General features: G+C 38.7%; 1 protein-coding gene and 1 long non-coding RNA gene across 2 annotated transcripts; one reads left to right on the top strand and one right to left on the bottom strand.

Annotated features, from left to right (window-relative positions):
• The first annotated feature begins 4,426 nt into the window (after nucleotides 1-4,426).
• Nucleotides 4,427-5,714, top strand: LOC111889472 (uncharacterized). The gene is made up of 2 exons (XR_002849545.2): nucleotides 4,427-5,218; nucleotides 5,324-5,714. It is a non-coding gene; the product is annotated as an uncharacterized LOC111889472 (long non-coding RNA).
• A 10,119-nt stretch (nucleotides 5,715-15,833) lies between these two features.
• LOC111889473 (protein LAZY 1) lies at nucleotides 15,834-17,616 on the bottom strand. The gene is made up of 5 exons (XM_023885619.2): nucleotides 17,460-17,616; nucleotides 17,304-17,373; nucleotides 16,594-17,219; nucleotides 16,352-16,514; nucleotides 15,834-16,117 (listed from the first exon to the last, which is right to left on the bottom strand). Exons 1-5 carry the CDS (start codon nucleotides 17,463-17,465, stop codon nucleotides 16,077-16,079), a joined length of 906 nt encoding a protein of 301 aa, XP_023741387.1. The 5' UTR covers nucleotides 17,466-17,616; the 3' UTR covers nucleotides 15,834-16,076.
• Nucleotides 17,617-22,456: the final 4,840 nt, after the last annotated feature.

The raw sequence follows: 22,456 nt of genomic DNA, 5'->3' as shown, positions 1-22,456 counted from the left end.
GCAAACTTTACGTGAATCCAAAGAGATCTAGGCCTTATTCACTTATAACTAGGGTTTGGGACATGCAAGCTTCACTAAACTCTCCAACATAGGGACTTTCATGCTCTCTGATTCTTCTCCATTCCAGATCTGGGGTAGCAACCTCAGATCTAACCTCTAGACTTCCAATTACATCCATAGACAAGATCCCACAAACCCCAAAATGAAGAAACAACATACAATCAGTCCAAGAACGAGATATTACCTCCAATGGACGCCCCAACTGCTATAAAATTCGATTCCAAGCAAAGCCCCTTGCCCCAAGCCTTCAATCTCACAAAATTCCTTCAACAAACTCCTCAAATGCTCCAAATACACTCCAATCTTCTTCAATCGCACTTTCTAGGGTTTCTGGACTTCAAAGGGGAATAAAGAGGCTGGGGGAAGGGTATAATGTTCTTTAAATAGGGCTCAACCCCGAGGATTAGGGTTTTCTCCACTCAACGCCTACTCGTCGAGTCCATCTCATTGACTCGCCGAGTCGGCTACTTAACACGCGACCCAGTCGCGACTCTACTCGCCGAGTCCATCCATGGACTCGCCGAGTCCATCCATGGACTCGCCGAGTCCATCCATGGACTCGCCGAGTCACTCCTTCCCAAATAACACTTTTAGCCCTTCAACTCTACTCTTGCTATTCCGGGATGTTACATCATTTCAGACAAACCATTCTTGCCATCATTCATCGTCTGTTCGATACCACAAAGAAAGTTCCTACAACAGGATCCAGCAAGCCAATGTAGGGTCTTGCTCCAATTGACGCAAAGGGGGAGATTGTAGGGTCCATTTTGTGTTGCGTCTTGGGCTCGGTCCATAGTCTAATTTTGTATCCGGATTGGGCCTGTCCATCCGTGATTTATTTATTAGAGTTTAGTATTTATAGATGCTTGCATGCATCTTTGTACGTAAGATTTTGGAGTCGATCATTCATAGTGAATACCTTTTATCGATTGTAACCCTAAAAAGCCTCTACAGCAGAAGTTCTTTATCGAGCTCTGCTGAGGCGTGAATCTATTGAATCATTCAACTTATTTTGATTCATTCTCGTGTTTGATATTTCTGTTTGCATTATTCTGATTAACCTGTATAAGATCTAAACGATCAAAGAGTTTTTCAACTCATCAATTAACATGATTTTCACTTATTTCATTAAGACAAAGCTTTCCAAACCATATAGCTGACCTCCTTGAGCTGGAATATCACGTAAAGTTGCCAACTTTACGTTCGTACATGACTAGATGAAGCTCTTAAGCTTAAAAGGGGACTTATTAGTTGACTTAATGCATGCATGACTCCATAATACCCATAAAGTTTGCACCTTCATGCTTAAGGATACCATAACAAACTCAGATATGAAAGGATGAACCCTAAAACAACCTAACTCATCCATAATCTCAAAAAGAAGACCAAAATCATAATAAGCTAGACATGAAGAGATCTAATCACACATAAGTCAAGATGCAAACTTGTTCCCTCAAATAGCTTCCCCACAAGGTGATGATTCTGGATCCAAAACTTTCCCACCAAGCCCAACAACTTCCAACTTCTCTTCTTTCCTTCCTAAGGGCAAAAATGAGCATCAAAGCCTCCCATTAGCTCAAGATAAACTCCAAGAGGCTACAAGGTTAATTTAGGGTTTTTAGAGGGTGGGGGATGACTTAGGAATGAAGGAAAGAGGCTAACATTAAGCTTATATAGGGTACATCCCTAAAAATTAGGGTTTCCACCTGCCCCTCATACGCTCAACATACTTCCTCGTACGCCCAACATACGAGGTCTCGCACCCCGACCCATCTTCGCACTACGCTACACGTATTATTCACTACGCCTTGCGTACCCGGCTTCATATCAGTATACCCTGCGTACCACCCTAGTACACCTTACATACTAGGGTTTTTCCAAATCCTAATTATCCCAAAGACCATAATTTTCTCGATACCACTCCGATTTCGACCATCTATATATCCATGAAAGGTATCAAGAAGCTCCACACTATTATCAACTCATGCTTGCCATAAGATATCCCGAACGAACATCCACTTTCCATAAAAGCCTGAGCTGAAAAATAACCAAAATGCCCTTTGGCTCTAAAACTCAAACTGAATACACGAGCATCCAAATTACATTATCCAATTCCAACTAAGCCCAAAATTCAATTCCTCAAGGATCCGAAGCCTGCTAATACCCAATCCCTTATCATCATCCCCAAAATGGGAACGATTTCAAACAAGGTGTTACACGCTGCATATAGTTGTTGTATATCATTCAACGGATGTATGCCCAAATTGATGGGTTTTAGGCATAAGAACAATCCTATGTGCTCATACAAACCCTAATGCTTGGATCTAGGTTTCTCTATTGTACATGCTTTGAATCCAAGACTAATAAACTTAGATCTAACATATTATGAACTGATTTAGGTTTTAGAGAATTACCTTTGATTGTTATATAGCAATAACAATCAATTCCTTGCTTGGATTGGCTTCAAAAGCTTAGTGCCTCAAGTGTTGCACCTCTAATGGAGTCACAAACACCATATGCAACTTGGATGAAGAGGAGAAGAAGAGAGGTTGCCCAAAAACGACTAGAAACCCTAGAGAATCAGTTGTCCACATTTTTGGAGCCTAAGGGGTCCTTTATATACTTGTGTAGGCTGCTAGGGTTTCAGTCAAAACCCTAATGGACAGCTTAAACTCTAAGTAGCCCATGGAACCTTCTGGATAAGGCCATGGACGAGAATATGATGGGCTTCTATCATAATTTCGTTCACCCCTTAATCCTTTAGCATTCCTTAGCCCAATAACTCAATTATCCAATAATTGTAGTCCAGTCCCCTGAGTTTAATTAATCTCTTTTAGCCACAAAATTAATTATCAATTAATTCTTGACTAATATTAATTAAACAATATGATTTCTCCTTTAATATATTATTCTCATAATATATTAATAAATCATATTTAAACCTTTCTCTCCTTAATTCATCCTACATATTGCTATGGTGAAGGCAACCCAAAAGGACCATGCTCATAATCGGGTCAAGTACATACCAAAATAGTTATGGACTTAGACACTAATCCAACACAAATAACGTCACCGAAGGTTTCGACAACACCTCTCGCCAATCTATACAAAGTTTCTCTTGCCATTCTCTCAGACATTCTCATATAATCATCAATCGAATCAAGTGATTCTCTCATTGCCATAAGCTTAATTGTGGCAACATATTTCTGCAACCTTGTGTATCCATGCTTACCTCTAGCATCATATCTCATTTGGAAAGATTCATACCTAAACGTATATTTAATATGTAAAACAATGTATTTAATTTATGTAAAAGTTATATTTGAAAGAAATAATGTATTTAAACTATGTAAAAGCTATATTTGAAAGAAACAATACCTAATTTCCAAGGCGTTGGCTATCCGAACAAAAACATTTTTCCGTAACTGAAACATTCTTTTGAATCGCGTAGCTGGTAGACACAATCATCTGCAAAATAATCGTGAACTAGACGTTTGTTCCATTTTGTTGTAGTAGCACGTTCATGCAATACTTGTACATCATAGAGACCAACATATCATCGTCATCACCATCATTGAACATATCCATTTTTTTGGAATTATTGAAAGTTTATGAAGTAGAGAGAAAAGTGGTGATTAAAATTAAAGATAATAGATAAATAATTTTTTTTTAAAAAAAATTGTTACTGTTTTTCAATGGTCAAATGGAGAAAAGAAAAAAACACGTGTTACCAATCGTTATCATCTCAACGAAGTGTTACATAACGGGAAGGGGCGGTGTTCCCGTGGTAACAACTTTTTTTCTATGTAACATCACAAAAGCGATTGTGGGTGTTGCCCACACCCAGTGATCTTAAGGAATGTTGCAATTTCCTTTCCTTTGTCTTCTTAAATAAAACTGTGGAGATGTAGCGAAGGAAGGACATGTGGTCTCCACAACTCCACCGAGTTGGTGACTTTCGGTTTTTTGATCTTTGTCTTCTTCAAAAGTTTTCCAAACATATTTTTAAAACTTCTTTTTGAAAAAAGCTAAAAGTCCAAAAAAAGGACTCCCAAACACCCCCTTTCATTTATCACTCTTCTCTCATTTTCTTCACCACCATTAATTGCTCCAGCATCTACGTTTATCCGCTCCGATTCCAAATCGATATTCTCTCCTCCACAGATAATCTGGATATGGATATTTAAGTGTATTGGGTATGGGCAACACACATACCCACCCACAACGATGCCCTATCACCATCTTCTGCCCACAACGAGATTAGAGAATGTGTTCAAGATGCTATAACGACGTTGAGAGAAAAAAAAAATAGAGGAAGAGAAGAGAAGAAACGGGGTGTTGTCATCCATCGTCGTTACAACGAGACTTACCTTAACGGGAGTCGGGGATGATGTTTCTGGTGTTATGCCGGCGTTTCGGGTGCGCCACATCATCGTTAACGCGGTTTTAGCGACCCATACCACATGGTGTAAGTTTGGGTTTATTTTTTTTTATTATTTTTTTAGTCGATTATTTAGATAGTTCTGTAGACTGGACCTGCTATTCTACTCAACTGCATACAACCGTTCCATTTACCATCTCGCGCCTCTCTTCCTCTCAGTAGTTCCCTTTACTCGTTCTTCATCTCTCCCCTTCCTCTACAAAACGATATTAAAAATGCGATTTAGCTCCACCGCTCCTCTCGTTGTACCGATTTTGACAAGATTGGTACCGACGAAATCAGAAGAAACACAAGCATCCAAAACAACAGCAATCAAGTTCTTGCGTTCAAGTGGGTTTCAGACCTCACAGATGATGATTTTTGGTGAAAAACAACAGCAAATTTCTTTCTTGCGCCTTTCCTCCCGACTATATTAGCCCCTTCTTTCCTCTCTTCACGGATTTCTTCCCTCCTCACAACTATGAAGCTAAAAAGCCCTAATTTTGGCAAACGGGCATCTCTATTTCCTTCTTCCTTTATCTCATGATTTCTCAAGAATTCATACAAAGCAACTAGGGTGATTTTATCTATGCAGTAGAGGTGTCGCAATAGTTAATGATCACTTTCTATCATCTACGTTTATATGCTGCTTTTTTGTAAAATTATTGGTTACAAGCTTCTGTTTAACCATCATTGCTCCTCCACAAGAAGCATGCGAGTTCTATTCAGAAAGATTGGGTAAATTTTGATTCATGAAAGAGGATCAGTTGTATTCTTTCCTCTTCACCAGGTTTTGTTTTAACTTATCATTGAAATTTATTCCAATTTTTGTTTAATTTTCAGGATTGCGTAGTGGATATTCATGAAAGCTTAAATCTTTGGAAGGCACAACTTTTGAATCCCCAGTTATAACTATTATCTTTATGTTTCGAAGGAGGTTAGGTTAGTAAATGACTAGATGTGTGTTATAGATTACTCCTTGGTTTACTACTACTACTACTCAAAAAATAGAATAAATCACTTAATTATCCGAACCCACAACAATTTAGTTATTTTGGTGTTGCCCCTCCTGGAATAGCTAAACTACAAAAGATTATGGTTTTTCTTATATTTTAGTTAGCTTTTGTCCGTGTAAAAAAGCTTTGCATCTTTGAGACATTTTTATATTTTGGAAGCATCATAAAATGTAATTCAGTTTAATGATATGAAGTAATAGTAAGTTCTATTAATAACTTGCCTAATTTTTAAAATTGATTATGGATTGAAGAATTTTTCTTCCTCTTCTGAGGTTCATTTTGGCATCTGAGGTCACCAAAATTACAAGGATCCAGTAAACATACGTATGGTCTTGTCAATCTTTGTAGGTGTTATAAATGCTCATATGGCTTTGGTTATAAAGTATTGAACATAGAAACGAATAGATTATTCTTATCTTGATACCGAAACATCCCAAAAATACGACCCAAAAATTTTTGTTTTTAGATAATAATAAAAGTCATAACACTGAATGTCATATAATAAAAACCATATGTCGGGTATCTCAAAGCCATAATAAAAGTGTCGTATCAAAAACTATATCAAATCATGTCTAAATATCTGAACAAAACTCCTAGGAATAAAGCTGAAGCTGTGGTGTGTGCGATGCCATCATCCCGAGCTCTTCCCTTTACTGGCGGAAGTACATGAAACCCAAACTGAAACTGTAAGCACAAAGCTTAGTGAGCTCCCCCAAACTACCACATACCATACAAACATATAAACAACTACTGGGACCCGCCCACTGCATCGGACCGAAGCCCGAAAACTGCATCGGACCGAAGTCCGGAACTAACTGCCTCGGACCGAAGTCCGGAACTAAGTGCCTCGGACCGAAGTCCGGAACTAACTGCATCGGACCGAAGCCCGGAACTAACTGCATCAAACCGAAGTCCGGAACTATTGAACATAGCACATCATACACATATCAACTAGCATAACAACATAGACTGCATACTGATTCGAGCTGTACCCGAAACACATCACACACAAAACCTGTCTGAGCCACGTAGGCTTCAAACATTCTAACTACTGCATCGGACTGAGGTCCGGAAACTACTACTAACTAAATGGGTCGGCATTGTGGCCTTAGACCCGTTCCTACTGGAAGGAAACTCACCTCGTAGCCTAGCTGCTGAAAGAACTGCTCCGGAATCTGCCTGCTGCGGCTCCGGCTTCACCCCGGCTCACTATACTCTGAAATGCCACAAAGATCTTGGATCTCCTTCTTCTCCTCTTGATCTACCTTCCTTCTTCTCACAAGATCTTCAAAGAATCACACCAAAACACACAAAAAAGCTAAGAGAGTTCTAGGGTTTCGAGAAGGATGCCCTGTGATGGACGCTGACTTGGGGTCCCAAAAAGTTGTTTAAATAGGGTGCAAACCCTTGAAATTAGGGTTTCATCCAGACTGGCGGACTCGCCGAGTAGCCAACTTAAACGTGCTCAAAATCCCGACTCTACTCGACGAGTCTGGCTACTGACTCGTCGAGTTCCTCTTAAAACTTGAAAAATAAATATTTAAATAACATACCAGAATTTGGGGTTACAACTCTCCCCCACTTGACTCAGACTTCGTCCTCGAAGTCTGCTGCCGCTGAATCTGGAAACAACTCTGGGTAATGCTCCTGCATCTCCTCCTCGGACTCCCATGTCCACTCTGAACCCTTCCGTTGCTGCCACTGCACCTTCACTAACTGAATTATCTTGTTCCTCAAGGTTTTTACCTTCCAATCTAAGATTGCAACTGGTCTCTCGATATAATTCAGGCAGCTATCAACCTGAATATCCTCCATGAGTACTACTGCCGACTCGTCCACCAAACACTTCCTCAACTGAGAAACATGGAAAATGTTGTGGATCTAGCTAAGCTCTGCCAGAAGATCTAATTGGTAGGCGACCCGACCCACCCGGGCCAAGACCCTATAAGGACCAATGAACCTGGGGCCCATCTTGCCCCTCTTTCGGAATCTAATGACACCCTTCCAGGGTGATACCTTCAAGAGGACCATGTCACCCACCTGAAACTCCAAGTCTGAACGCCTCCTATCGGCGTAACTCTTCTGCCGACTCTGCGTAGTCTACAGTCTACTACGAACCTACTGGATCAACTCCGTCGTCTTGAGCACCACTTCGGTGCTCCCAATGACACGCTGACCGACCTCGCCCCAGCAGATCGGGGTCCTGCACTTACTCCCGTATAACATCTCGAAAGGAGGGCGGTCAATACTCGCATGGTAGCTGTTATTATACGAAAATTCCGCTAAAAGAAGATACATATCCCAATGCCACCGAAATCAAGAACACATGCCCGGAGCATGTCCTCGAGAGTCTGGATCGTCCTCTCGCTCTGCCCGTCCGTTTGAGGGTGGAAAACGGTGCTGAAATGGAGACGAATCTCCATCTCTTCGTGAAACCGTTTTCCAGAATCTGGAAGTAAAATGGACGTCTTGGTCTGACACCACCGAGATAGGCACTCCATGCCGTGCCACCACCTCTTGCACATAAATATCGGCTAGCTTCTCTGCCGATATACTCTCCTGAATCGGTATAAAATGAGCACTTTTCGTCAACCGATCCACCACGACCCAAATCGAATCCACTCCACGTGCAGTCCTGGGAAGCTTTGTGATGAAATCCATGGTGATGTCTTCCCATTTCCACATTGGAATGTCTAACGGCTGCATCTTGCCTTGAGGCCTCTGGTGTTCTGCCTTGACCTTCCTGCAGGTCAGGCACCTCTCCACATACCAGGCGACATCCCGCTTCATGCACGGCCACCAATAATAGGGTCGAAGATCTCTATACATCTTCGTCGCCCCTGGATGGATAGTCAGTCGAGACTTATGGGCCTCATCCATCAACACCTGTCGTACCCCTCCCCAGTACAGCACCCAAACTCGACCATGAAGGGTTAACAATCCTCGACTGTCATAGTCGAAGGAAGCTACTCGGCCCATGATCCTTTCACACTTATGTCTCTCCTCCTTGAGGCCCTCGACCTGTGCCTCTCTGATGTGCTCCAATAATGGAGTAATCATTGTCATTCTCAGACATATATCCCTGATCGGGGCTGCTGCCGCCTTACGGCTTACGGCGTCGGCCACCACATTGGCCTTCCCTGGGTGATAAAGGATCTCACAATCGTAATCATTCAATACATCTAACCATCGTCTCTGCCTCATGTTCAGATTCGGCTGATCCATGAGATACCTCAAGCTCTTGTGATCCGTGTAAATGGTACAATGAACCCCATAGAGGTAATGTCTCCAAATCTTGAGGGCAAACACCACTGCCCCTAACTCTAAATCATGCGTAGGATAATTAGCCTCGTGAGGCTTCAACTGTCTCGAGGCGTAAGCTATCACACGGCCTCGCTGCATCAACACTACTCTCATACCTATGATCGAAGCATCACAGTAGACCACAAAATCCTTTACTCCCTCTGGCAGGGCAAGAATCGGTGCCTGTTGCTCAGGCCCCCAGCGAAACACCACTGACTTCCTAGTCAGTCGGGTGAGCGGTACAACTATTTTGGAGAAATCCTGGATGAATCTCCTGTAGTACCCTGCCAAACCTAGGAAGCTCCGAATCTCAGATGGAGACTTCGGGACCTCCCACTGCATCACGACCTCTATCTTGGCCGGATCCACTAGAATACCCTTCTGGTTGACGAGGTGACTAAGGAATTGCACCTCGCGCAACCAGAACTCACACTTGGAGAACTTCACAAAAAGTCTCTCCCTCCTCAAAGTCTCTAGCACCTCCCTAGGGTGCTCCTCGTGTTGCTCCGGGTCTTGGAATAAACCAAGATATCATCAATGAACACTATCACAGACCGATCTAGCATCGGTCTGCACACGCGGTTCATGAGGTCCATGAATGCGGCTGGAGCGTTGGTGAGCCCAAATGGCATCACCACAAACTCATAATGACCATATCGGGTCCTGAAAGCAGTCTTCTGCACATCCTCATCCCTGACTCGCATCTGATGATACTCGGAGCGTAAATCGATCTTGGAAAACCAAGACGCTCCCTGAAGCTGATCAAACAAATCATCTATCCTTGGAAGTGGGTAACGGTTCTTCACCGTTACCTTGTTCAACTCCCGGTAATCTATACACATACGATGTGACCCGTCCTTCTTCTTCACAAACAAAATCGATGCTCCCCAAGGCGAACTGCTCGATCTGATAAAACCCTTGTCTAGCAGCTCTTGCAGCTGCATAGACAACTTCTGCATCTCTGGGGGAGCCAACCGATATGGTGCCTTGGCTATCGGAGCCGCACCAAGGATCAGGTCAATCCTGAACTCGACCTGCCTCTCGGGAGGTATTCCAGGAAAATCCTCTGGAAATACATCCGGGTAGTCTCGCACAACCAGAACATCATCAACCGATAACTTGCCCTTCTCCCGGGCATCTACAACATAGGCAATATAACCGGCGTAACCCTGCTAGAAGTAGTGCCTCACTCTCACTGCTGAACACAGAATTGGTACGCGCTGTGGCTTCTCGCCCTGAATCACTAACTCTCCCCCACCGGGATTGCGAACCCTTACCAACTGTAGCTCACAATCTATCACTGTCCCATTGGGGCTCAGCCAATGCATGCCTACATAACCTTATTCCTTCTCATGGGAATAGGGACCAAGTCCACCGGAAGCTGCTCATCGAATAACTGCAGGGAACATCCTCTGTGTACCCTTGCAACCCTAATGGTCCTATCAGCTGCTATCTCAACCTCAAGTGGACAATCTAGCTCCCCTAGAGCTCAGCTAAACCTCTTGCTAAGCGCAAGAGAGACGAATGATCGGGTAGCCCCCGAATCAAACAGTACTGTAGCCGAAATGCCGTTCACTGAGAACGACCCTATACAAAACATATAACCATAAGAAACAATCAACAATAAGTGCATAGATAAGGGAGAAATACATACACGTCACCACATCAGGAGTCGCTTGCGTCTCCTCTACCGTCAGCTGAAAAGCCCTACTCTTCGCCACCGGCGTCTCAACTCGGCCCTGACGGCCATCCGAAATCCTCAAGGTAGCAGGAGCAGGTGCTGACACCTTCCCTGCAGCGGCTAAACTCGGACACTGGGACTTTTTATGTCCCATCTGATTGCACTGAATGCAAATCGGATCTGATGCCACAACGGCGGTAGTAGTGGCTGTACAATCTCTGCTCATATGCCCAGTCCGGCCGCACTTGTAGCAACCGACACTCCCTGCCTTGCACGCCCCATCGTGCAATCTCCCACACTTGCCACACCAACCGTGGCTCTGCTGAACCCTAGCTCTGTGATCTAAACCCTTGAGCTTTTTGCCCGAACTCCCTGAACCTGGAGCCGCCTCCGGCTTCCTCTTTCTCTCCATCTCAAGGTCAATCTCTCTCTCTTGAGCCCTAGCAATCATGTCATCTAGCGTTTTACAGCTGGACCGGCTCACAAACTAGAGGATATCACTCCGCAACATCTCATGATAATGAGTCTTCTTCATTTCCTCATCAGCCGCGTACTGAGGAACAAGAAGAGCCCTCTCCCTGAACTTGGTGGTAATCTCCGCCACTATCTCTATAGTCTGGGTAAGATTCTGAAACTCTCTGGCCAACTGCTGCACCTCAATGACCGGTGCGAACTCAGCTCTGAACCTGGTAGTAAAATCAACCCAGTTCATAGCATCCAAAGCTGCGTCATCTCCAATGGCATGTCCGAACTCCTCCCACCAGTTCCATGCCCTGTCCTTCAGAAGATAGGACGCCAATCTGACCTTGTCCCCCTCGATACATCTGCTCGTGCGGAAAGCGTTGGCCACATCCGCCAACCATCTAGTACTCGCTATGGGGTCCCGCGCCCCATGGTAATCTGGAGCTCCACAGGCACAGAACTCCCTGAAGGTAAGCGTGCACGACCCCATCATGGCCGCTACCTCAGCACGGAAAGTGCTCAATCTCTCGTCCATCAACTCTAAGATACCCTCCTTGATCGAACCAAAGATCACAGGAGTCTGCTCAAGTATGGTGCGAGTAATCTCTGAAGAGAGAAACTCCCTAGTCTGCTCATCCAACTGCCCGGCCTCCGGGTCTGATCCTGATCCCCCTCCGGCACCTGAGCTGCCGACTGCTGGTCTAGGGCGTAATACCACCATTCTGAAAACACATCATAATAAACTTCAGGAACATAGATATATCTCGAGGGATCACTACTACCACAAGTTTCCTGGTCTCATCTCAGCTTTCCTTGATTCGAGTACGGATCCTCTGCTTTCAGTAATACGGGCCCATACTACCTTCCCCATCTATCCGTACTTTCCTCAAGTATCGCCTTGACCCACCAAGTCACTACTACTGCTACTAATCTCTGTTATTCCCATCCTAGGCTTACCCTAGGGAAATCTCTGACTCTACCCAAACCAATCCTCAGTTGCTGAAAGGCCCCCTTGTAATGCCAATTAGCCATCACCTGAATACCATCACATGTGGCGAGGCTCAGATAATCCTTCGAGTAAAAGGCTTGTCCCCACAACAGTTAAACTCATACAAGAGTTACGCAATAGGGCCAGATCTAGCACTCTGAGATTATTCAACCCTGTTCACATGTGATGTGACGTATTCACCTAATGGCTAACTCACATCACTCAGAGCCCCACAAAGCACATAGCAAGCAGCATCCAGACACAGGAAACTACTCAAGCAATTCTATCCTCATTACAAGGAACTGTATTGGCATACAATGCTAAGCTCATACTAGCAGGCATAACCTAAACAGGCTATCCTACTGCTGTCTACTCAAAACTAGCATGCAATTCTCAAAAATATGAAACACATATAGCAGGCAAATAAGGCATCTTCCTAGATCCTCAGTCCTAATCTAGCATGTTGTTCTACTGAAACTGAAACTGATAATCATAGCATAAACTTGTATGGGTAATTTGGGAGTACTTACTTGAAACACATCACACACAAAACCTGTCTGAGCCACGAAGGCTTCAAACATTCTAACTACTGCATTGGACCAAGGTCCGGAAACTACTACTAACTAAACGGGTCGGCATTGTGGCCTTACACCCGTTCCTACTGGAAGGAAACTCACCTTGTAGCCTAGCTGCTGAAAGAACTGCTCCGGAATCTGTCTGCTGCGGCTCCGGCTTCACCCCGGCTCACTATACTCTGAAATGCCACAAAGATCTTGGATCTCCTCTTTCTCCTCTTGATCTACCTTCCTTCTTCTCACAAGATCTTTAAAGAATCACACCAAAACACACTAAAAAGCTAAGAGAGTTCTAGGGTTTCGAGAAGGATGCCCTGAGGGTGATGGGGGCTGACTTGGGGTCCCAAAAAGTTGTTTAAATAGGGTGCAAACCCTTGAAATTAGGGTTTCATCCAGACTGGCGGACTCGCCGAGTCCAGAATATGGACTCGCCGAGTAGCCAACTTAAACGTGCTCAAAATCCCGACTCTACTCGACGAGTCTGGCTACTGACTCGTCGAGTTCCTCTTGAAACTTGAAAAATAAATATTTAAATAACATACTAGAATTTGGGGTGTTATAGATACAATCCCATTTTTTTTACATATCCTCTATTTGCAACCTCCTTGAAACTATCTAAGTTAAAATTTAGTTTGTAGTGCACTTCCCTCCGTTTTTGTATCATCATGTTGTTGAAGTCTAATAGGATAATAGAAGTCGTACTTCTTGATATTGTTGTTGATTAAAAACCTCATTTTCCTTTCTACTTTCAGCATTATACAACTAATATTGTATTTATGGATTTCTTTCGTCATTTTCTATTTACGTTTTGTATAAGTTTTTCCACCTCCACCTGTATATTGTTTTTCACCTTGCATCATTTCTGTAGATTTTTATGTGCATGTGTACTTTTTTTGTGAGTGTTTCCTTTACTTTCTAACAAAAATCGTAAAAGCATCATCTATTAACTACAACTCTGTTATTTCTCCTTATAAGAGAACCCTGTAGAATATAATGTGATATGTGAAAAAAAAAACATAAAAACTCTAATGAACCCTTTTCTAAAAATAATTGTAAAAAAGAGTATCGTAGAAGAGCAACTCATACACTTATCCGCCGAATCAATGAATATCCAAACCCGTCCCGTAACCTATAGGGTTTTTTGAATAATCAAACACATATTACTTAATTCTTCAAATAACATTTATTAAATCAAAAATTGTATATTATACCTTAATACTTAAGATAACATTTTTTTTTAATAAAACAAAAGTTGATTTAGAAAAGAACATTACATACTCGAAGAATTTCAATTGGAATTAAAAATCACTATTGGAACAACTTTCAATTGATTTGTGACTGTCGATTGCAGTGATAGCGAAGAACAATTTCAAACATTTTTCCTATTAATAAATGATTTTATTGATTTATAAATGGAATTGACGATTTTTTGATGTATATAAATTGAATGACATTATGATTCTTGATAGAAGTCTACAAGTTTAGAAGTTGACTTTCTGAGTCCTAGGCAAAAGTGGTTTTCCTTTGGCCTTTGCCTTATGGATTTTCAATTGGAATTAAAATTAAACGTTAAGTAGTATAAAGTATAAATATATAATTCTAAAATTTATATGTGGCGGGTTATAAACTGAGTGGATCGGTGATAATCCATACCCGACCCTTTTAATAAAAGGGTTAGCAGGTATGGGTCGTTAACGGATAAACGAATAAAAAACTATGCTTCAAACCCATATAATTCTTACAGGTTTGGATCAGATCAAGGTCGAAACCCGCTCCATTGTCAGGTCTAAAGATAACCAAATCCATGAATAAAAACTCCCGAATTTAAACGGTTCATAAAAAAATGCATGTATGATTCTACATGAAAACGGTAACATGGCCATTTATCCATGTAGGCTTCTAAGGCCGGAGGGGGTGCTGCCACCGAAACCGCACTCTCTCCCCCGCCACATAAGCGTCATGTCACTTTTTACCATACAAGTGTGGTTTCTTGCCACACCAAGGGAGTTGTACCACATTTTTTTTTCTTTTTTAGCTATTTTAATTAAAAATTCTTTTTTAATAAAAAAAACATAATTTTTCATTACTTGAAAATTAAAAAAACATTACATTGCATTACCAAAAAAAAAAAAAAAACGAAAACCACACACACATGACATTAAAATAATCCTAGAAAATTTAAAAACACAAATAAAATAACTAAAACAACAGCGGCATCAAAAATAATGTGAAATTCTTCAGAAGATGAAGAATATTACATTTTTTAGAGAGAGTGGTGGTTTTTTTTTTAAAAAAAATTGAAAGAGAGAAAAGTTTGTATAGAAAAGAAAGGCAAAAAGAAAAAAAAAAAAAGCAACGCCCAAAAGCATTCAACGGTCAATTATTCCACCAACAAATCACGTGACGCGGTATTCTCCAGATGCAATGCAGCCAAAACCGCACCAGACCGTAGTCTGGGGGCGGTGTGCGCGGTCCAGTTGGCACAAACCGCGGCCACACCCTCTGGCCTAATAAGACAACGCCAACTTGTTAGTTATCACTATCCTTTCTAATAAATAAACAACTTTTTGCCACATGGCATGCTTTCATTGATTTGACCACATGTCATTTTGTAGTTATTTTCAATTAAATTTTTTCCACATGATATTTTGTGGTTTTTTCCATTTTATTAGATTGTATATAATATTTAAATATATTAATTGTAACAATAAATGCATATCAATATCACTATTTGATATTTCTTCTTAATTTCTAAATTTCTAAATTACAATTTTATTAGTTTCTTGTGTTTATTTATCTAAATTATTAGTTTAAATTAATAAAAAAAACACTTTAATTTTAATAATTTAATATATTTTTTTTCTTATAAATTCAAATTTCTCAAAGGTTAAAAATTTCATATTTAATTTTTTTTTTAATGAACTCATGTAATACATGAGTCTTACACCTAGTTTTCAATATAAATGAATTCTTATTAATGTATCTTATTTTGAAAGTACAATGATGCAAAATACGGTTAAAATTAGTTTCAATTCTACCTAGGCCCTCAATCAAATTTGCATATAGGCTATTAGACTTTGGAGTGTTGGGGCACCTTTATTATATGACTGATGACTCTATTCATAAGGACCATAACTGCTAAAGGCCCAAACGTCCCTCTTTTCAATTTACAGATTGTGAAGACTAATTATTTAAAATATTACTGATATATATGTGATTTAAGAATATCTCATACCAAATATTAATTCTATATTTTAATGGTCTGTAGATGTACAAGTTTCTTTGTAATTTTTTGAAGTATTCCTATTTATAGTTGAAAGGTATAGGATTTCATTCAAACTGAATAAATATTGCCAAAATGCAGGTATATGATCACTAATACACAAATGTCTGAAGGGATACAAAGATTAAGTTTTAGGCACGCTCATGCATCCAATCACAAGGTGAAGGTGCCCTTTTATTCTCTTCAACCGACATAACACTCGAAAATTATTATAGGAATTCATGCAATTAATGTAGACGTTGCATATATAACATACTTCTTCCAGCCCCAATTCAACATAGTGCTACATCACTTGCCATCTTTTTTCCCTTTTACTTCAAGCACCAGGTCTACTCAAGAAATAGCCATCATGAGTCAGATAATATTCTAGGCTGCTTATCAACTTGAAATTGAAAATCTTTTCCATCTTAATTAGTAAAATACCTTTTTCTATAATATATAATAATGATAAATCAAAGGTCTTATATGATATAAAAGCAAATTAATAGCAACGATAAATATGATATATATCATCATCATAATAATAAATGAATTAAGACAGAGGTTCATGTTTGTATACGTACACTCTGTGTCTGATTTGATCCAGCATTCCCTGTTCCCATCTGAATCACTGGTACAAAAATTTTCACCTTTTTTAGAAGTATCCACCAGAGGAAATAATGAGAGATCGTCAGATTTAGGTGCACCATTTTCAGGGTGAACTTTCCTATGGAACATACGTTGGAGCTGTAAAAAGCCCCAAATTAAAAATTATTTACCCTTTTTACTAAAACGGTAGATTAATGTGGAGCTAAACTATACATACCTTGCTTGGTTTTTTATCAGCTGAACCAGGATACAGGGTTCTTCCTTTTAGTATCTTTTTCATCAAATGGACAGCAGATTTCTCCTTTCTCTTTTCTCCATCATTGTTTTTAGTTCCAACAGTTTCTTTTTCCTCCATTTTAGTTCTCTGAAAGAGCTCTCCAAGTGATGCTCTATGTTCTTTCTTTCTCGTAGTTGTTTCAGGCAATCCAACCACAGAACCAAACAGATACGTCTGTAGTGGACAAACAACTGCTCCATCTTCCTTCTTTTCGCCTCCTTCTTCCTTTCCTTCACTTCTTAGCACCTTTTCTAACTCACCATTGATAACATTCAGTTCATTCTCAGTTGCTTCAGTTTCTTTCCATGTAATATTCTCAACAGAGGTGGCGAATGTTGGCGTTTCTGGTTCAGTAATAGCAAGAGTCCCAATTGCCAGGAATCCATGGAAGAGTACTTCATCAGATGGTTCCTGTTCATTCTGATCTTTATCTGATCTAGCACTCTCTATGCATGCAAATGATTTACGAAAATGCTTCTCTCTTTGTTTATTGCTTTGAGCCTTGGGATAACAGTACTGTGATTTAGGATAGTATTGTAAATCCGTAAGAGATGCACATGAGTTTCCTGTTCATTAATTAAGGAATGGGTAAAATGATATGTTTATAAAACATGTAATAATTGAAGATACATGTCGATGTCATGACTTACTTGGAGCAAATTCTGTTATTAGGTGCTCATTGCTGGTTTGGTGAAACTTGTGCTGCATCCAATCTAGTAGCTGAAAAGAAACAGAGGCAAACATGTAGCGGTAGCATTGAAGAGGCAATGTTAGATTCCGAATGTCAATAGAGTTAAAAACTTTACCTTCATTTTCAGTCCCTGTTTTAGAGAACGTAGTTTCTTAATCAGTTTTGTGATTTGGAGAACGATAATTAAAAAAGAAAAGAAAAAAAAAGGTATTTATTCTGTTATGATGTTGCAGTGCGACTTGGTGACAGGTGGAAATGAACATAGAGAAAATAACAAAGCTTGGGCTGGATACATGTGCAAAGATAAGATAATGTGACCAATTTGGTTAATAGTCTTTGGATCAACAACGTGATACTTGTACTTTTCCTTGTCATGTCCCAAGATAGCCTTATGGTAATATGATTTTCTCTTATTATTTGAAAGTTTTGTTTGTTGCATATGACATTACGACATGACATAACAAATTGTATTGTGTTGAGTGACTAGATTAGAATGGGACGGATGTCAATGTGATAAAAATTGCAATTTTTATTTCCATCCACAAAGGTAAAAGATGACTTGTTTTTAATCTCTTATGTGTACAAAAGACGTGAATGCCCTCACCTAGTGTCATCTTTCCTGCAATAAGCAAAAAATATAATCATTTTAAGTGGCTAATTATATTATTATAGAATCCATTGGCTTTGTCAACTGTTTTTGTTTTTGCAAGTATTTTTCGAATTCATTTTTGAATGCTATATTTAATATGCCATTGAGGTGGGGTATGTTTGGCAAAAGGACTTTGTAGTTGGAAACCGTAGTTTTTATTTGTATAAAAATGTTTGACAAAAGTAGTTTAAGCTTTTATAATATGTAATTTACATAAAACATAAAAAATAAAAGCTAAAAGCCCTAAAAAGTTTTTGATTAAACGTTTTTTGTTAAAAAATAAAAACATTAAATCCGAACCCTTTTCTTTAGTTCATGTCTTTTTTAACAGCTACTAAAAACTCTCAAAACATTGTCACCAAATACACTCATTTATTATTTTGATAACTAAATATGAAACTTCGTGATATGCTAGTTTGAGTACACTTAATATTTTAGTAGTTTGTTATCAATTGCGTCAAACTTATTCATTTGCATCTTGTGATTGATGGTGAGATCAAAATTAAGTCCAGATACATGAATTTCTGGCTGAGAGCGATAGCTAAATATATAAAAATAATAATAATAATAATAATAATAATAATAATAAAATCATATAATGGTTAATAAGATCTCAATGCTCAATCATAAGCTTCCCCACAGGTCCCTGCCTATTTTGTTGTCTTGATAACAACTTTTAGTGTGATTGTAAAATATAGAAGATACAGTTGCTCGTAGGTTATTTTCATGTACTTCCTTTTTACTTTTGAGGGAAAAGTTATACGATTTCCAAACTTAAAACTAGTATGGTTTTATGTGTGGTGACAAACTATATGCAAATATGTTTCATGTTTGCATGTAAAAATGTTGTTATGTAGGGAGTGAGCAAGGCTTTAGAGCCGCTCGGTTTTTGATTAAAACGAACCAGACTATTTGGTTTTTGACTTTGAGAAAACTAATTATGTTCGATATCTTTCAGTTTTTGAGTTCCATTAAATTAATTTTACTTTTTAGGTTTTTCTATTTTCTTATTTTTTTTATCTTTAAAGCATGCTTATAATATGTAAAAGCAAATGATTGATTTAGAAAGAGTTATTAACATATAATACAAGATATTATTATAATTATACCATTCAAATCTTCTCTATACTAATAAAAGAATAGCTTTAATATCTTTTTGTCATGTGTCACTTTAATACAACTCCTTATTAATATTATGACATGTGTCCGAGAGATATATTAAACAAATCAATATCACAATTAATGACGTTAATGTTTTAAATAATAGATTTTAACTTGCTATAGAAAGATTTGCTTTTTGTAATTATATGTTAAATTTGAAGTTATAATTAACTTAAAAATTTTGGTATATCTCTTATTTAATAATTTATTTAAAATTATTGGTTAATGATTATGAATTTTTACTATGAAAATTTAATTAATTTGATAATTGTGATTCCCACAAGTTATAAATTAGTTTCTAATAACAAACAAATCGTAAAGCGGAAAGCAAATATTTAACAACTTGACTCACTAACCAGATTTGTAAAAGAAAATTAAAACTTATAATGTACGGGCCTATAAATGTGAAAGAAGTCGACTTATAATGATACTTTAGCACCACATGTTTTTTGTTTCCATATCTTCTAACTTATTTAATGTTTATTTTTACTTTTAATCTAGAAAATAAAATTTCTCAAGTGGTACCTTTGTTGCTTTCTCTATGGAATGTATGTATGCATGTATAATCATGGATAATAATTACCAGCCATTATTGCCTTTGTTGGCTAGTAAATGCCTATTTGCAATTTCATTGTCAATGTCAATCCGATGAAAAAAATACAGTTTTTATCCCACTAACACTTATATAAGTGTCGCTTGATACCATAAATCCTTAAAAACTTTATTTCTCAAATGTTTACAAATCAAAACAATTTTGGTAGCTTAATGATTACAAAAAACCAAAAAACATAGGTAAAAATTTTTGTAACCTAATGATTAGAAGAACAAAGAGACGCATGATTCTCAAGGTGAGAACCATTCACGAGCACGTAATTAAAGTTAGCTTCATTTTGCTATTTTATAATGAAGTTTTGGGTCTAAAAGAGTGCTTAAAGCTTAGTATATTTGAGTTACGTGTCGGAGGATGGATTAGATTGGGAGTAGCATTAGAAAAACGGGCCAAACACACCAAACCTGGTGTGTGTGGCCGCACACAGGCCAACCACACACACCTTCAACCGCACACACCCTCCTATAAGTACTATCCTTGGTCATTTTGATCATTTCTTACACTCTTGCAAAGCTAGGACTCGAAAATCCTCTCAAGTATCATCCAGAAAGGTAACATCTTTCACCAATAACACCAAGAACACCAAGAACAACAAGAACACCATGTTTTCTGGCAGCACACGCTTCTGGTAGCACACCTGGCTGCACACATGGCCGCACACACACACATATAGTGTGTATTTTGACCATACACTCCCTTATATAGCCTTTTAACCCATCGTACAATCATTTATGGTTGCAACACTTCAATATAAGTGTTCACTAGTCCCTAAGGTGGTCCCAATTCATTAATTAGTTGTTCATAACACTAATTATATTCATATATGTGACAATATATGCTAAATAGGATTCGCGTGTGTACTCAAGTCACCACTTGATACTTAGCAACTGGTCCAACATTTTCATCAGAACCACTCACTACAGGTGAGTTCATACCCCTTAATCAATGTTTTAACTATTTTTAAATGTTTTATGGGGGGGATACAAGTAGAATAATGCTAGTCATTATATTAATCACATGTGATTAATAAGCAACATTAAATGGTTGGTTACTCATTAGCCGTTTTACCAAACAGTTTACTTCAAATGTTTTTCATAAACACTTTATGTGTTTAAAACTCTTTATTACACTGTATATATTACTCTGTATGTTACATTTCAAACTCATTTACAATTGTGTTTCAACAAATATTTCCTTATACTAAAGTTGTTTTATCAAACCCATGCCTTCAAAATGTTTTATAAACGGACATCAAGTCGATCTTTTCTTAGATAATAATCATGTTCAAAGGTTTTACAAAACTTGTTTTATGCTTTTATATTATAAATTGCATGCCTCTATATGTATAGTTATATAAGTAATGTTTAAAAGACTTAGGAAGGCTATCCACCTTGTTTCATTTTCCTCGATTTGGATGTGGTCTGATAGGATATTGAGTACTCATCCGAAGGTCGTTTGAATATTAGTTATATATCATGTGTAAATATGTAGTCATAAAAGGTCCTTCCAGTTCATCCAATGCCCTTGGGTAGCAAGGGTATACATCCATGTTCATACGTCCCAGTTAGATTACTAGTAAACTACCATATGGGTAGTTTAGAAAGATACTAAAACTATTACTAGAATGCGATACCATACAATGAGTCAGTTCATTGATGAGTCAATACTTGCTAGAACATTACAGTACATTACTATACTTTCTAGATAGAGAGCACGTACACTACAGCTAGAACATTACAGTACATTACTATACTTGCTAGATAGAGAGCACGTACACTACAGCTAGAACATTACAGTACATTACCATACTATTACATAAATATGGTCACATGATCACATTTACATGAGTACACTTACAAGAATTACTAGTACATTTTGTATGTATAGATTCTATTATATAATCCTCATTCTTATCTTTACCTTGTGATTCAATCACATAATCGACGAGATAGATTGGATTTAATATCCTAGTACCCAAGGATACGTTGCGGGACTGACCATTCCTAGAATCTCTGTTAGCTACAGAGGTAAAAGCACATCCATGGATGTCAACGGTTGATACCATTACAGGTATACTTTTGGGGACTGACTATTCCTATACCCAGCTGTTAGCAACAGAGGTAAATGTACATCTACGGATGTCTTCAGTTAACATTGTTAGTTGCCCTTGTCCCAAAGGGTAATACTAATACAGCTTGGTCTTGGTAGAAGACTACATTCAGAACAGTTAGGTCTTGGTAGAAGACTACATTCAGAACAGTTAGGTCTTGGTAGAAGACTACATTCAGAACAGTTAGGTCTTGGTAGAAGACTACATTCAGAGCAGTTAGGTCTTGGTAGAAGACTACACTGAGAACATTTAAAGTCTTGGTAGAAGACTCCTTTTGTTACTAATAGGAACCATAGGGATTTCTAGGACTTTTCAAACGTTTACAGTTGTTTTAGAAACATTTTCATACATACAGTTCATTTACATTTACAATACTTACAATTCGTATACATACAAATACTTACATTTCAAATACATACAAGTATTTACATACAAATTAAGACAATAAAATACTTATGATATCACCAGCTTCAAAGCTGATACTCTCTTTCAAAATTACTTGTATCCTCAGGTCATCTTAGACAGGTACCAATGCAAGGATTAAGGAAGATGGAGCTCGTTCAAGACTCATCTTTCATTTTG

The sequence above is a fragment of the Lactuca sativa genome, chromosome 8, assembly GCF_002870075.4.
Source record: "Lactuca sativa cultivar Salinas chromosome 8, Lsat_Salinas_v11, whole genome shotgun sequence".
Classification (NCBI taxonomy): Eukaryota; Viridiplantae; Streptophyta; class Magnoliopsida; order Asterales; family Asteraceae; genus Lactuca; species Lactuca sativa.
Note: the sequence above shows the minus strand (reverse complement) of the source record. Positions and strands in the feature narration are given on the sequence as shown.

Bases quoted from the DNA above. Each gene is read 5' to 3' on its own strand.
- LOC111889473 (XM_023885619.2), bottom strand. The intron at 17,220-17,303 runs GTAAGTCATGAC...ATTAATGAACAG, and splicing joins AATAACAGAATTTGCTCCAA to GAAACTCATGTGCATCTCTT. The intron at 16,515-16,593 runs GTATGTATAGTT...GGCTTTTTACAG, and splicing joins CTGATAAAAAACCAAGCAAG to CTCCAACGTATGTTCCATAG.